The sequence below is a fragment of the Choloepus didactylus genome, chromosome 2, assembly GCF_015220235.1.
Source record: "Choloepus didactylus isolate mChoDid1 chromosome 2, mChoDid1.pri, whole genome shotgun sequence".
NCBI classification, from domain to species: Eukaryota; Metazoa; Chordata; class Mammalia; order Pilosa; family Megalonychidae; genus Choloepus; species Choloepus didactylus.
Window position 1 is genome coordinate 231,583,855 of NC_051308.1, and position 16,361 is coordinate 231,600,215.

The window sequence follows — 16,361 nt, forward strand, 5'->3', positions numbered from 1 at the left end:
TCTTTGAGTGTTTCCATGGAGATGCGCCCCACCCAACTGTGGGTGATGACTCTGAATGGATAATTTCCATGGAGGTGTTAGCCCACCCATTCAGGGTGGGTCTGAATTAAATTACTGGAGCACTATATAAGATCAGACAGAAGGAGCAAGCTTGCTACAGCCAAGAGGGACATTTTGAAGAATGCACTGGAACTGAGAGAGGAGCTTCAGCTTACAGAGACATTTTGGAGATGGCCTTTGAAAGCAGACTCTTGCTCCGGAGAAGCTAAGAGAGGACAAACGCCCCAATAGCAACTAAGAGTGACATTTTTGAGGAGCTGACACCTAGAGACGAACATCCTGGGAGAAAGCCATTTTGAAACCAGAACTTGGAGCAGACGCCGGCCACGTGCCTTCCCAGCTAACAGAGGTTTTCCAGACACCATTGGCCATCCTCCAGTGAAGGTACCGGATTGTTGATGTGTTACCTTGGACACTTTATGGTCTTAAGACTGTAAATGTGTAACCAAATAAACCACCTTTATAAAAGTCAATCCATTTCTGGTGTTTCGCATTCCAGCAGCATTAGCAAACTAGAACACCTGGTGTAGAGCAAACTCCTCAATACAGTCTGGTTGAGGGAGGGAGAAAGGACAACACTCTCCCAAGGCCAGGAATGTAACTCATCCCCACTCCACAATCACATGACCCAGGACCCAGGGATGGCTGGCCAGGAAACGTCCACTGGGCTGTGAATGAATGAAGGAATGAATGAATGGCTCTCCCAAAAGAAGGAAAGTTTCTGGCCAGCAGGGACATTATCTGATTTTTCTCTCTGGCCTCCCAAGTGCTAGTATAATTCAGAGTAGATAATAGTTGAATGACTTTCTTGATTAGAAGAATTCACATTTCTCCCTATGGAATATTAACTCCAAGAAAGTGGGAACATTGTCATCTCTTTGTCAATATTAGCACAGTTCAGAATTGGGGCTCAAAGTTTGTTTTTCATGACTTTGCTGACTAGTAAATGAAGTGAGGGTACCTGGAGCAACAAAAGCACTGACTATGTTCCTAGCAGAGTGCAGGGCACAAACTAGGTGCTCAACAAAACTCTGTTGAATGACTTCTCTGGTCTTCCTTTTCCAATCAGATAGGAGCCCCCAGAAGGCAAGGGCTGGGTTCTCTCTGTCTTTCTGTGGTCCCCCATTCTAGGTGCATAACACAGTGGATGGTGCTCAAAAAAAAAAAAAAAGAAAAAATTGTTGAATGAATTATTCCATGGATAAGGTCTTGGAAGGGAGAGATTACAGTTAGGCTCTGAATCAAAGAGAACTTGGCTCAAATCCTGCCACTGTAACTCACTGGCCTTGTGACTTTGGACAAATTACTTAACCTTGCTGAGCCTTGGTTTCCTCATCTGTGAAATGGAACTGCTGTGAGGATTTGATGAGCCCAGGCAGGGCTTGATGAATGTTAGCCGTCACTGCAGGAGTTGCCCTTGGCTCTCTCTCCACCCCAGAGCCTGGCCCAGTGCAGGGCATGCAGGATATGGGTGCACGGAAGCTGGGGTCAGCTGCTCTGATGGGAAAAGCCGTGGGATTTTGCAGGTGTTTTTGATGGCCAGCCCTGCTTCAAGCAGCGGCCAGCCTTCCTCAAATGGTGTGAGACACCCACCATCCTTGTGGTCATGCTGGCTGCCTGGGTGACCTGTCATCCTGGCTGTCTCCTGGAGGCATGTCCAGACACTCATGGTTTGTTCGGCCGGGGACCCCACATGCTTCCTGATACTAACACTGCTGCTGGTGGCCTATCTGGCAGTGCCCATGTACGTGGGGCAGCCCAGGTCCTCACCTACCTCTGCACCAAGCCCTCTTCACTCTCTGCTTCACCATCTGTGTCGCCTGCATCACCTTGTTATCATTCCAGGTCGTCTACATCTTCATGGTGGCCAGCTTGAAGGTGTAGACCATCTTCAAGGTGGCAGACCTACAGCTATTAGGTCTGCTACCACGGGCCTATGTCTTCATGGCACTCATCACAGCACTCAAAGTGGTCATTGTGGTGGGCAACGTGCTGGCCATGACCTTGTCCCCACTGCCCACACCGACCCTGATGACCCCAAGGTTATGATTCCCATCCCAGCTACCGCAGCAAGGCTGCTGTTCAACACCATCCAGGACCTGACCCTCTGGTTGGTGGGCTTCAGCTTCATCAAGGAGCTGCCCACCAACCACAAGGAGGCCAAGCCCATCACCCTCAGTGTGACCTTCTACTTCATCACCTCCATCTCCCTCTGCACCTTTGTGTCTATCTATCAGGGAGTGCCGGTCACCCTCCTGGACTTCTCAGTCACAGCGTTCAACCTCCTGGCCGTCAGCCTGGGTACTTCAGCCCAAGCGCTACGTGAGCCTCTTCTCCCCAGAGCGCAACATGCCAGCTACTTCAATGACGTGGTCCAGGGCTACGCCATGACGAGGTACTAGCACTGCCCACCGGAGGGACAGAGGGCCTCGGCTTTGGGAGATGGAGGCTGGGGAACTTGCTTGTTCAACACCAAATGGATGTGCAGAAGCCATCTCTGACTATTACCATCTGGTCTAATTTAGCATCTCAGAGTCTCTCTGCATCCTGGGCCTTGTTACCCACTTAGTAATGGATGCTGAAAAACACTCACACTTTGTTTCTTCCCCTTGAGCTATTGTGTTTGCTAGGCACTGACACCCCATCCTGGAAAATGGTCCAAGGTGACACCCATCAGTCCCCAAGGACAAAGTCTGCTTAGCAGCCTACACCTGCCATCTGGTGGTCACAGTGGGTACCTGCAGTTTCCTGCTCAGTGGCCTTCCGGGGCTCGTGGGACACTGGGCTGGGGTGGTGTGGGAGGGTGTGAGTCGGAAGCTGGGCCAGCATTTCTCACTACCTGCTGCAGGTGTCTGCATCTCATCTCCCCAATTCCCCAGGAGCTCAGACTCAGCTTTCTATATCATAGCTAAGTAATGGCTGGGCACAGTGGGTGCTTCATAAATGCTTGTGACTAAACCTCACAATCATGAATGAGCATCCTGCATATTTTCAGAGATCCCCCGAGAAAGAACAGGGGCTGTGGCACCAGAAAGGCCTCAGCTTCAATCTCAGCATTGCCACTTCCCAGCTGTGTGTCACTGGCCAATGATTTGCTGTCTCTGATCCTATATTTCCCCATCTCCAAAATGGGGACAATATCTGCTTCTTGGGGACATTCACGGATCAAGGGTAGAGTGCCTATAGGAGGTGCAGAATAAGTGCCAACTGTTTGCAAATCCACATGATCCTGGAACCTTCAGGGACAAAACAAGTTTGTGCTTCTTTTTTACACCCAAATGCCCACAGTACATGCACTAGTCCATGGGACTAGCCTCTGTTGGAAATTATCCTTCCTCAGATGGTTGAAATTCTGGGTGTCGTCTTGGGGGTGCTTGGGCTTCTCGAGGGCTCCCGGTCAGTGTTTGCTGCTACACTGTTGCCTCTGATACCACTGGCCCCCCAGAGCAGCTGCTCTACTAGATGTGACTGCACCTGCACCCCACCCCACCCCTGCCCCAGTGCCTGACTTCAGCTGCTGGAGGGGCTCCGACCTGGCCCATTCTCACTGTCCACCAGGGAGTCGGAGCTCTTCAGTGCCGAGGCCTCCAAACTGCTGCCCAGAGAGGCTGAGTGACTGGCTCAGGGGCACCCAGCTCGCAGGAGGAGGGCAGGTTTCAGAGCCTCCATGGAGTTCACCACACTCAGGCAGACAGCTGGGCACCCACTCTTGTGGGCACATCACAGCCTTCTCTGATCTTCCCCGGGAGTGGCTTATAATGTGGCCAGTGCCAACCCTGGCGGGAACAACGTCCATGAGCTTATTTGCAGCTGGGAGGGAGGAATGTCTCCTCCTTGTCCTGAATTTACCTCTTCCGAGCTTCGAGGTGGTAGGTGATGGGCTCTCGGCCACAATGATCTCGGATTTGGGGGAACGGCCACTTTTCTCCTGAACGGCAGGGATCAGGCCTGATTCTCCTTCCAGAACCTGGCACGTGGCTGGCACTCCGGGGATATGCACCCGATGGCTCAACCCCTCACCTTCTCCTCCTCCACCAAACCACTGCATCATTCAATATGGCTCCTTTACCACGGCCTTGTGTCCTGGTGCCGAGGGGCATCGGAAACAGGATACGAATATTCCTATCTACTATGACGCTAGGATCACCATAAGAACCACAGCTAACATTTCTCGCCAGACCCCTTGCTAAGAGCTTTACTATTTATCCTTTCATTCCTCACAACACTCTATTAGGTACCATTACGATCCTTATTTTATAGATGGGGAAAAAAGGGGACTCCAAAAGGTTACAGACTTGCCCAGAGTCACGTGGCTGGTCTGAGCCCACCAACCCAGCTCTGGGAACCACTGCTGCGTGTTCAGTAGCACCCAGGTGGCCCTGCCTGGGAAGGTGGCACAGAGGAACCCATGTGACGGGGGGATGTCCAGTGTCCCCCAACAAGTGACCACAGCTTCGGACTTTAGGGAGGCGACCAGTGGATGCAGCAACCAGGAAAGAGTTTGAGGGCAGCCAGCCTTTGGAAAGAGCCTTAAAGGATGGGGGATTCAGTGGGTGGAGGTGGCACAGTGGGAAGACAGGAATAAAGATGTGGGGGGAAGAACTGCGCTTTTGGGGAGCCCACTGTGCACCGCTGGTTCCTGGATGTGGCTGTGTGCCATCCCCACGCCCTCGGGACCAGATTGTCAGAGGCTCAGGGAGTTTTAAGCTCTTAATTCTCTTTTCTTGCACGCTTCTGCCTCCTTGGTTTAATTTTTTGCTTGTTGTTTAAAGAGATAATGACCTCTTTTTCCTAGTCCTGCCTCATGGACCACCATTAGGGAAGAGAATCCTGGGATCCCACTGACTCAGAAGACATTTGCTCCCCAACTCCTTCTATAGCGGCCCTCACAGCTGGGCTTTGTCCTTCCTTGTTTGCCTCCAGTGACGGGAGGCTCATTGAGGACAACTCCAGTTATTAGAAAATACTTATTTAGATTGAATCAAAACGTGACTCCAAGAATGTCTGCGTGTAGACCGTAGTTTTATCTTTGGGGGCCACAAATTAAATCTGATACTTCTTTCTCATGGTGGCCTTTCCTACGGGATAACAAAAAGAATAAGTGCCTTTCAAAAAGCACTTACTTTGTGTTGGTGCCTCCCAGAATCCTCCGCCCCTCCCAGCAGCCCCTGTTCGCTGAATGGAGATCTGCGCGGCCACAGGGAAGCGACTCCACCTCCTGGCTCCAGCAATGGAGCAGGTGACCTGGCCAAGCCAATCAGCACCCGGCTTTCCCTTGGCTACAGTGATTGGCTCAGAGGTGGACACATGCCCTTTGTTGGTCCAATCAGAGGGAACCTCAGGGCTAAGACTCTTTCTCTAAGAGCTAACAAGACTGAAGATCCATGAGCTGCTGGCAGCTCTTATGGGACTACAAGGTAGCCTAAGGGGGAAGCTGGATTTCATAGAAGGCAAAGTGGAAAGATGGGAAAGCTGGGTTTGTGGACCTCTCGTTGATCTAGTGAATCTTGCCTGAAGACAGCCCTACCTCAGTAATCTTCAATTTCCTGAGTCAATTAATATCCATTATGCCTTAAGATAGTTTGAGTTGGGTTTTCTGCCACTTGCTCCCCAAAGCCTCCGGATCCTACTGGGGAGGAACTGAAGCCCAGAGGGGCCGATTAACTTGTCCAAGGTCACTCGGCTCTACAGTGGGGAAGCCAGGATTTGGGCTCATGGGGGGATTTTGGATGGATGGAGCTATTGTGTTCTCGTTGGGTCATTGCCTCTTTGGTCTAAAGGTCCCCGGTTGCTCTGAGGACCTGACTTTAACCACCATCCTGGTCCTCTCCTTTGGACACACTCTGATCAGCTCACCTCTCCTGCCCCATTTCCCCAGGGCCACCCATGTCCCTCCTGGACATTCCCAAACGTGTTGTCTAGTTCCACACCTTTGCGCAAGTTGTTCCTTCTTTTTTGTCTCCTGGTGGATTTATATTCATCCTTTAAGGCCCAGTGCTAGTGTCTCCTCATCCGAGAAGACTTCCCTGCCTTTGGGCCAAAGGAATCCTTTATACCCCCACAGCTACTTGGGCATCACCCCGGGGTCAGCCTCTGTGAAGTGGCTTCTGCCTTTCCGGGCCCCCTGCAGGGGAGGGAGGGACCCTTCTCCTCCTCCTCCTCGTCCTCCTCCTGCTTCTTTAAAAACTTTTTGTTTCAGTAACAAATATACAACTCACAATTTCCTGTTTTAACAACTTTCGAGTGTATGATTCTGTAGTTCTAATTACATTTGCATTACTGGGCTACCATCACCAGTATCCATTACCCCAACTTTGTCATCACCCCAAACAGAAAAGAAACTCTGCACCCGTTAAGCAGCAGCTCCTTCTTCCCACCCTCGCCCAGGACCCCTGGTAAACTGTGAACTATTATTTGTCTCTAAGAAGTTTGCTTCTTCTAGGTATTTCATATAAGCGGGATCACATAATATTGGTCTTTTTGCGTCTGGCGTATTTCACTCAATATGACGCCTTCGAGGTTCATCACATTGCAGCAATGCAAAGGGACATAGTTCTTTTTTATGGCTGAGTGATATGCCATTAGCCTGTTCTTTGTGCAGCCTTTTTCTGACCACAGTCCATGTGTTGCTTGAGGCATTGAACACTTTTTGGATGTGTAGGGAAATATCTGGGGCTGTTTTCAAGGGCTAGCCCAGACCTGGCAGGGTGGCCCTTATGGGGAGCTGGCTGTGATCAGAGTCCTGGGGCCAGGCTAACCGCGCTGATTCCAGGGTTCCTGGGATAGCAGAGCATGGAAAGGGTGAGGGAAGGAAGTGGGAGAGCTGGAGCCGAGCCTCGTGGGCAAGGACCGAGGCCCTCGAGAGGCTCACCGATAGCCTCTCCGTCGCTCTGGCTGGAAACCTCAGAGTCATCCTCACTCCTCTTTCTCTCTCACCCTGCATCCTCTCTGACAGCAAAACTGTCCACCCTACCTTCAAAATACATCCAACTCTGGTCCTGTCTCACAGGCTGCACTGCCACCCCCTCCCTCCAGCCCCCTGATTGCTCTTCTTGCTTCTGCGTGGACCCCTGCAATGTCCAGGGTGGTCCTTTGAAAACTCAAGTCAGTTCACCTCCCTCCTCTGCTCACCACCCTCTGGGGCTCCCACCCACTCAGGGGAAGAACCAAGGTCCTTATGTGTGGGCCAGACCCCCAAGGCTCCCGCCAGCTCTTCCACTCTCTGCGGCCTCCTCTCTCTCTCATCCATGCCTCTGCAGCCACGGTGGCCCCCTGGCCATCCCTTGAACAAGCCATGCTTCTGCCTCAGGGCCTTTGCACCATCTATTCCCTCTTCTTGAAATGGTCTTCTCCAGATAGGGAACAATGACTTGTTGCCTCATCTTTTTTTCTTCCTGCTTAATTTTTTCCTTAACACTTATCACTAACACACTATTATGTTTTACCCTTTTCTTTTGTTTATTGTTTATGTCCCCTAATAGACTATAAATACCATGAGGGCAGGGATTTTTGTCTGTTTTGTTCACTGATATAGCTCAAGCACCTAAAAATGTGCCTGATGCAGAGTAGGTGCTCAGTAAATGCTGGTGGAATAAGTGAATGAACGAAACAGAACTACAACAGATCATGAGGTCAGAAGCCAGGAGAATGGGAACAGGTTGGGAATTATGGTCAGGTGAGTGGTTCAAGTCTTCACCTGTGAGCAAGGAGAGAGTGTTGGAAGCCAGCATTCACTCACTCACTCATTCAATCACTCATTCATTCATTCATTCACTCAACAAATAGTTACTGAGCATGACCACAGGCCAGTCCCTGTGAGACACTGAGAACACAACATCACCCAAGAGGACGGTCCCTGCTTCCAAGCAGCCCACATCCTAGTGGAGCAGTTAGGACATGAGACAGACCATCACGGCACCATGTGACAAGCGCTGTGAGGAGGTGGGTTCAAGGTGTGATGGAGGCACCCAGAAAGGCCACCTCACCCCACCTTGGGAGGTGACATCAAGCCAAAGCACAGAGAATGTGTGGCTGTTAGACAAGTGAGGGAGACACTTCACCAATTTGCACCAGGTGGAGGGACAGCATGGGTAAAGGCCAGGTGACAAAGACACGTGGCAGGTCCTGAAAGGAGAGAGAGAGGCTTTAGTGCTGCTGGCTGGGTGGGAGTAAGAGTAAGGGGTGGGGTGTGGGGGAGAAAGAGGGCAACAGGAGGAGGAAGGGAGGGAGACAGGCAGGGAGAGGGAGATAGAGGGAGAGAGAAAGAGACACAAGGAGGGGGGTGGGGGAGAGAGAAAAGAAAGACAGAGGAAGAGGGAAGGAGGGAGAGAGGAAGGAGGGGTGACGATTGAGAGGGAGGGAGGCAGGGAGACCTGTTTGGAGTCTGCCACCAAGTCCGGGTGCATGAGGGTGGTGGCCTGGGCCCGGTGGCAGCCGCAGGATAGGGTGGAGGTCAGATCTGAGAGATGGGAGGGGCAGGATCAGCCATCCTTGGTGATGGCTTGGCCATCGGGAGTGAGGCCAGGGATCCTGGTGAGGGCCTTGGCTGGCTGGGAGAGCGGCCCTGTGGGTGGGTTTGGACCACCTAAGAGTCAGAGGTACATGAGGTCATGCCCACCAAGCCCCTGCCTCTGGGCAGGCTTGGCTCCAAGCCTGGTGGCCTTTGCTGATCCAATGTGTAAGGGTCTCCCAGAGCCAGGAAGCACTACAGGGAGGGACCTGGCAGAAGTTTTTAGACATTCCAGGAACTTAGGACCATTTGGACGAATTCCCATCTCGCCTGCTCCATAACCAGAAGGCCAATTCTCCCTGGGCCACAAATCTCCCGCCTGAGGAGGGGCCCCTCAGACCTTCTGCCATCTCGGGGGTGTCTGGGGTGAGCAGGGGGTGCAGGGTGCCGGTGCAGCCGCTCCCCTGCTGCAGGGAACTGGGAAGTACCGTGTTTTCCATACAATAAAGTATGGGTCCATCTGCTTCCACTTAGCAGCTCGGGGTGAGCCTAATTGGCAGATCAAACCATTTGATGTTCCATGTCAGATAAGTAGTTAGAGCAGCCCCAGCAGAGTGTGACTCTTTCTGGATGGAGCCCAAGCCCCGCATCCGACCACCACGGTGGGGCTGGGGTGCTAATGCAAACCAGACCCTTTGCACAGAAGCAGGAGGATATTAACAAGTGTCAAAAAGCTTTGAAGCGCCTGGGCAGATGCTGCTCTGCCTTCTTCCCCTGCAACCTGAGGAGGGCCCAGGGGCTCCCGAAACCTAAGCTTGATCATTAAGGAGGAGGGAAGAGCTCACAGAGGGTGGTTTCCTGACCCGGGCTATGGCTGGGGACATCCACAAGCCAGGGGCTACTGCCACGGCAGAGAGACCCACTGGGAAGCAGTTGGGCTCAAGGTTAGGAGACCCCCATTCTCACTTCCTGCATGACCTGCTGTGGGTCACGTGATGTGAAGGGGCTGAGACTGTGTGACTTTAGGCAAGTGGTTTTTCTTCTCAGAGCCTCAGTTTCCCCATCTGTAAAATGGGGGAAAATGATCCCTGCCTCATTCAAGGCTGACAGACTCAGTTCTGACTCCCAGCTTTACTACCAACCACTTTGGCCAAGAACCTTGGTATTGTCATCTGTAAAATGGGGATAATAACAGGAGCCATCTTTTCAGGGTGGGGAAGAAATGCCTTTATTCATGTAAAATCCTCAAAACAGTTCCTGGCCCAGAGTAAATGCTGCATAAATGCTAACTGTTGTATTAGTCAGCGTTTGGTAGGTTATGCTATTGTGACAAACATCCCCCAACTTTCAATAGCTTTCAAAAACAAAGAGGGTATTTCTCTCTTGTGTTACAGGATGGCTGTGGGCTGGCTGCAACTCTCCTCTCCTCCAGAGACCAGGCTATAGGAGCTGAATTCATTTGAAACATGCTATTTTCATGCAGGAGAAAATAACAAAACCACATGGTGACTCTTAAAGCTTTTTCCAGGGCAGCACATGTCTCCTGTGCTCACATTTCATTGGCCAAAGCAGGTCACATGGCTAAGCTTGATGTTGTTGGGGAGGGAAGTAGATTCTCTCTTGGGGAGGGGCACAAAACAACAGTGATCAACCAGTCATGGTGACAGCACATGCTGGGGCTGTGAAGGTGTGGGGTGTTTGCAAACAAGTGTTTCGTCATCATCTCATTTCATCCTCCTGCCCACCCTTGGGTGGGTATTATTAGCCCTGTTTTCAGATAAGAGAATTGAGGCTCAGGGAAGTTCAGGAACTTACCCCGGAGGTTCATCCAGTAATGGATGGATTCAGATTGAGATCCAAGTCTCTGAATTTAAAGTGATGATGGCAGTGGCACTTCTGGTGTTGAGGTGGCAATAACCTTACAGCAGCCTCATCAGCAGACACTGCGATAACATGTAGCCTAACGTTCCGGTTTGCTAATGCTGCCCATTATGCAGAACACCAGAAATGGATTGGCTTTTATAAGGGGAGTTTATTTGGTTACAAAGTTACAGTCTTAAGGCCATAAATGTGTCAAGCTACAGCATCAACAATCAGGTACCTTCATTGAAGAAAGGTCATTGGTGTCTGGAAGACCTCTGTTAGCTTGGGAGGCACGTGGCTGGTGTGTGCTTGCTCCCAGGTTGTGTTTCAAAATGACATTCTCCAAAATGTCTGCATCACCTTCCAACGGCCATCTTCAAAATGTCTGTCTCAGCTACAGCAGTGAGCTCCTGATACCTGAGCTTATATAAGTCTCCAGTAAACTAATCAAGGCCCATGCTGAATAGGCGGGGCCACACCTCTTGGAAATTATCTAATCAGAGTTATCACCTACAATTGGGTGGTTTGCATCTCTGTGGAAACACTCAAAGAATTACAATCTAATCAACACTAATACATCTGCCCCCACAAAATTACATCAAAGATAATGGCATTTTGGGGGACATAATACATCTAAACTGGCACACCTAATGACAGCCTCCATTAAGGAGGCTGCCTGTCCTGGGGTTGGGAGTTGGGCTTTCAGCTCTGGATCCAGACAACAGGTTGGAGAAGGGCAAAGGAGGAAACTCTGTGCTAATGCTTTTGTTCCCATTGTATGTGAATCATTGTGTTTAATCCTCACAACCTTGCAAGGCATGCAAAATTATATGCTATGAAATTATGTATTTTCTGAAGAGGAAATTGAGGTCCAGAAAAGTAAAAGGGACTTGTCCAAGGTCATAGAGCAAGGTCATAGAGCCAGGGTTGGAATCTGGGGTAGTCATTTGCTGTTGGTGGACAAAGAGGTCATGCTGTTAGCAGGATAGTGATGTAGGTGGAGACTTAGGGTAAATGATGGTATGCAACCACAAAGAAACCCCCCCGAATGCTTAAACAGGGCTGGCGTTATTTCTCTGCTATGTAAGTCTGGAGGTGTGCAGTCAAGAACTGGTGGGCAACTGTCCTTGACAGTAGCATGTATCTCTAGGCCCAAGGAAGCTCCCCAGCTCCCACCATCACATCTGTATCCCAGCCAGCAGGAAGAGAGTATAGGCCTGTTCTTTTCCAGGTGCATCCTGGAAGTGGCACACATCATTTCCTCTCACGGGTCATGGGCCAGGACTTAGCCTGACCACACCCAGCTACAAGGGAGGATGGGATGATGGTGGGCAGCCAGAGTGGACTCTGATCCACTACTCAGACCCTCTTCAGGACTGAAGGACTTAATCTCCCAGCTGCTGAGAGGGTGGCTGGCTGATAACCTCAGCCCTCTCCAGAAATGGCTCTTGGCTGGAGAGCACTGCCTTGCCCAAGGTTATGCCCCTTCTGGGGACGGCCTGGATCAGTGACTGGACAATGTAGGAGAATCAAGGCCCCTCCTCTTAGGGATAATGCAGGACAACCATGAAGAGCCTTCCCAGCTTCAGTGGTCCTCATGGGGGCAGCTGAGGTCTTTGTTGGGACAACATCACAGCCCAACTTCTCCTTCTGCCCAGTCCCACTTCCTTCCCTTCCCTTCCACAAGTGTTGACCCAAGGGCCCTCCCCAATAAAACTCTTGCCCACCGAGCTCTATCTCAGGGTCTGCTTCCCAGGGAACATAACCTGCAATAGCCCAAATAAATGTGGGAACTCCGTCATTAAAATGACAGAGGATTCCTGCTGATGGACATTAACAATCTCTGTCTCTGTAGTGGGTGGGGTCACAGTGGTAGTAATTGTGGGGTAGTGAGAGCATCAGTAGCTGTGGTGAAGGTGGACATGAGGCTGGTTGTCATGGTGATGGTGGTCATGGCAATAATAGTAAAGCATGGGTTGCTGTGATGGTGTAATGTTGATATTCACTCATCAGGGTTAGGTTTACCTGCCTGCTGGACCCAAACTCTAAGAAGCCACATGCTCCTGGCCTGCTCCTCATGTCTTGAGTGGGCTCAGTGGGCAGCTGCTCTCTCCCTATCTTGGACCACTGTCAGCTTGCTTTCTTACTCCTCAGACCCTTTCTTACTCCCTCTGCCCATTAGCCAGCCCAATGCCTGCCCCAGATGAGGTCCTGGCTACTGCTTCTAATCTGTCCCAATTACAGGCCAATCCAGCCCTTCTGGGTCTACTTTCCTGCTGATTAATTGAGCCATTTGGCCCCACCAGGAGACTGGTGCCCAGCCCATTCTCACTCCCTCCAGCTAGCTTTCTGGGTTCATTGTCAGCTACAGAGGATCCCCTTTGCAATCTGGTCCAACCCAGCTTGGATCTGGCTTGGTCATGATGGTGGTGAGGTGGTGATGGTAGTGATGGTGATGATGGTGGTGTTGGTAGAGGTGATGGTGATGGTGTTTAAGCTGGAGTTCTTGGTGGTGGCAGAGATGCTGGTAATGGTGCTATTAGTGGTGATGGTGCTGGTGGTGATGGTGATGGTAGAGTTGGCATTGGTAAGGATGGTGCTGGTGGTGCTGGTAGAGATGATCATGGTGATTGTATTGGTGTTGGTGTTATTAGTGGTGATGGTGTTGGTGGTGATAGTGGTGATGGTGGTGGAGGCAGTAGTGATGATGGTGGTGATGGTGATGATAGTGGTGTTAGGGTCTGGTGGAGATGGTGGTGGTAGTTGTGGTGATGGTGGTGGTGATGAAAGTGGTGTTGGCCGTGTTGGTGCTAGTGGAGGTGGTGGTGATGGTGGTGGTGGAGATGGTGGTGATGGTGTTGGTGATGATGGTGTTGGTGTTGCTGGTGTTGGTGCTGGTGGAGGTGGTGGTGGTGGTGGTAGTGGTGGTGTTGGTGATGGTGGTATTGGTCATGGTGCTAGTGGAGGTGGTGGTGATGGTGGTGGTGGAGATGGTTGTGACAGTGTTGGTGATGGTGGTGGTGGTGGTGTTGGTGCTGGTGGAGGTGGTGATGGTGATGATGGTGGTGGTAGTGGTGGTGTTGGTGCTGGTGGAGGTGGTGGTGGTAGTAGTGGTGATATTGGTGCTGGTGGAGGTAGTGGTGGTGGTGGTGATCATAGTGGTAGTGGTGGTGCTGGTGGAGATGATGGTGGTATTGGTGCTGGTAGAGGTGGTGATTATGGTGGTGGTGATGGTGTTGGTGATGATGGTTGTATTGCAGTATTGGTGCTGGTGGAGATGGTGGTGGTGGAGATGCTAATGGCAGTGCTGGTAGAGATAGTGGTAGTGGTGGTGGTGGTGCTGGTGATGATGGTGGTGATGATAGAGGTAGCATTGGTGAGGATGGTGCTGGTGGTGCTGGTAGAGGCAGTGATCATACTAATGGTATCGGTGTTGGTGTTATTAGTGATGATGGTGTTGGTGGAGATGGTTGTGATATTGGTGGAGGCAGCAGTGGTGTGGATGTTGGTGGTGGTGATGGTGATGATGGTAGTGGTGGTGGTGGTGGTGATAATGGTAGCTCTGGTGCTGGTGGAGATGGTGGTGGTAATGGTGGTAGTGGTGGGGGTGGTGCTGGTGGAGATGGTGGTAGTGGTGGGGGTGGTGCTGGTGGAGATGGTGGTGATGGAAGTGGTGAGGATATTAATGCTAATCCTTTCTGTCTGAATGTCTTCATTAAGCTTTGATTTGTGGGCCAAAGGCCAAGGTCATTTCTGCTGTCCTTTCTTACTCCAGCAAGATGAGACTCACTCTTCATCAGCTCTGAGTTGTTAGGGATTTCATTCAGATTCTGGTTGTAGTGGAGCTGACCACAGGGTGGGGTGAAGGGGAAAGAAGTTTGGGGGCCAAAGCCATGTTACTTTCCTGCCCTTCTCCATCAAGCTCCTTCTCTAGGAAAGGGCAGGCAGACCTGACCAAACCTCTTACCCCCTGTCATCCCAGTCATGCAGGCAGGCCTTTGGCTTGTGGTGCAAGAGAGAAACAGCGCTGGTCAGGGAGTCAGGAGACTGTGCCCTAGTTCTGACTCCCTGAGTGGCTGTGGCAAGTTCTTTTGCTGCTCTGTGCCTCAGTTTCCCCACTTGCACAATGAGGGGATTGGACTAGAGCTGAGGGTTTAAGCTGTTTCTCACAGTGGAATAAGGATTGCTTCTGGAGCAAAGTGAGGTAGGCAATTCATGCTGCCTGGGATTGCCATGGGCTTGCCCAGCTGGCCTCTGACCAGTGTGTGTAGTTTACTCACCTGGGAGACCACATGAGAGAGAGGGAACAGTTTGGTGTAGCTGGTGCCTGTATAGCGGAGGGTGGGTCACACACTTCACCTGTGTGTGTGTGTGTGTGTGTGTGTGTGTGCAAGTGCATGCCTGTGCATGTGTGTGTCCACCTTCCCAGCAGATCCAGAATCTGATTACTTCGCACCCCCTCCACTCCAACCACCTTAGCCTGAGCCACCATCATCCTGCACCTGGATGCCGGGCAGCTTCCTCACCGGTCTCTCTGGCTCCACCCTTGCCCCTGTATAGTCTATTAACCACACAGAGTCCAAAATGAGCCCTATAATTAAAAGCATTTGCATATCAAAGGACTTTACCATGTGTATTAGTTAGGGTTCTCTAGGGAAACAGAATCAATGAGAAATATCTATAAATATAAGATTTATAAAAGTGTCTCACACAACTGTGGGTATGCATGAGTCCAAATTCCACAGGGCAGGCAGCAAACTGGCAATTCCAATGAAGGTATTTGATGAACTCCTCAGGAAATGAACTGGCAGCTTCAACGAACTCCTCAGGAAATGCTCTGATGGTCGGCTGAAGAAGCAGTGAAGGTCCTCTATCTGTCTCACTTAAAAGTCTTCAACTGATTGGATTAAATCCAGCTAATTGCATTCTCTCATTGTGGAAGTCACACCCTTTGTTGACGTAATCAGTCACAGCTGCAGCCAGTTGACTGATGATTTAATAAACCAGTCTTCTGGTTTATTAACCAGCCACAAATGTCCTTGCAGGAATGGTTAGGCCAGTGCTTGCTTGACCAGACACCTGGGTACCATTACCAAGTTGACACATGAACCTAACCATCACATCATGCAAGTAAAAAGTCAGCTTAATCAACAGGATAAAATATGTGGAAACCAAAGATCTGATAAGGGTTTACTATCCATAATATACAAAGAAATCCTACAATTCAGCAATAAAAAGACAAAAGACCCATTTTTAAAATGGGCAAAAGACTTAAATAGATATTTCTCAAGAAAAGAGAAATGAATGGCCAAAAAGCACATGAAAAGAGGCTCAACGTCATTAGTCATTAGGGAAATGCAAATCAAAACCACAAATGAGATACCATTTCACACCCACAAGAATGGCTACTATTTAAAAAAATGACATCAGAAAATTACAAGTATTGGAGAAGGTGTGAAGAAACAGAACACTCATTCATTGTTGGAGTGAAAAACAATGTAAAATGGTGCAGCTGCTGTGGAAGACAGCTTGGGGGTTCCTCAGAAAGCTAAGTATAGGATTACCATATGACCTGGCAATCCCACTTCTAGCTATATACTCAAAAAGTCTGAAAGCAGGAACTCAAACAGATATTTGCACACCAATGTTCATAGCAGCATTATTTACAACTGCAAAAAGGTGGAAGCAAACTCATAGAATAAGCAAACTCAAAGGGTCAGAATCTAGAATATAGGTTACCAGGGGATTGGCTGGGAGCAGGGAATGGGGAGTTAGTGCTTAAAATGTACTGAGTTTCTATTTGGGTTGATCATAACATTTTGATAACGGATGGTGATGATGGTAGCACAACACTGAGTATGTAATTAACAGCACTGAATTACGTATTTGAATGTGGTTAAAAGGGGGAATTTTAGGTTATATATGTTACTAGAATAAAAAATTTAAAAAACCATAGAACTGCACAACACATTGAACCCTATTATAGATG

At 50.1% G+C, this 16,361-nt stretch overlaps 1 protein-coding gene across 1 annotated transcript in view; it reads left to right on the forward strand.

Moving 5' to 3' along the window:
* The window catches only part of TAS1R2 (taste 1 receptor member 2), a 29,947-nt gene extending 26,271 nt beyond the window's left edge, over positions 1 to 3,676 (forward strand). The window contains 8 exon segments of the mRNA XM_037810415.1: positions 1,604 to 1,686; positions 1,688 to 1,834; positions 1,836 to 1,923; positions 1,972 to 2,074; positions 2,077 to 2,362; positions 2,364 to 2,413; positions 2,416 to 2,455; positions 3,619 to 3,676. Of these exon segments, the coding sequence (XP_037666343.1) occupies positions 1,604 to 1,686; positions 1,688 to 1,834; positions 1,836 to 1,923; positions 1,972 to 2,074; positions 2,077 to 2,362; positions 2,364 to 2,413; positions 2,416 to 2,455; positions 3,619 to 3,676 (855 nt within the window).
* Positions 3,677 to 16,361: the final 12,685 nt, after the last annotated feature.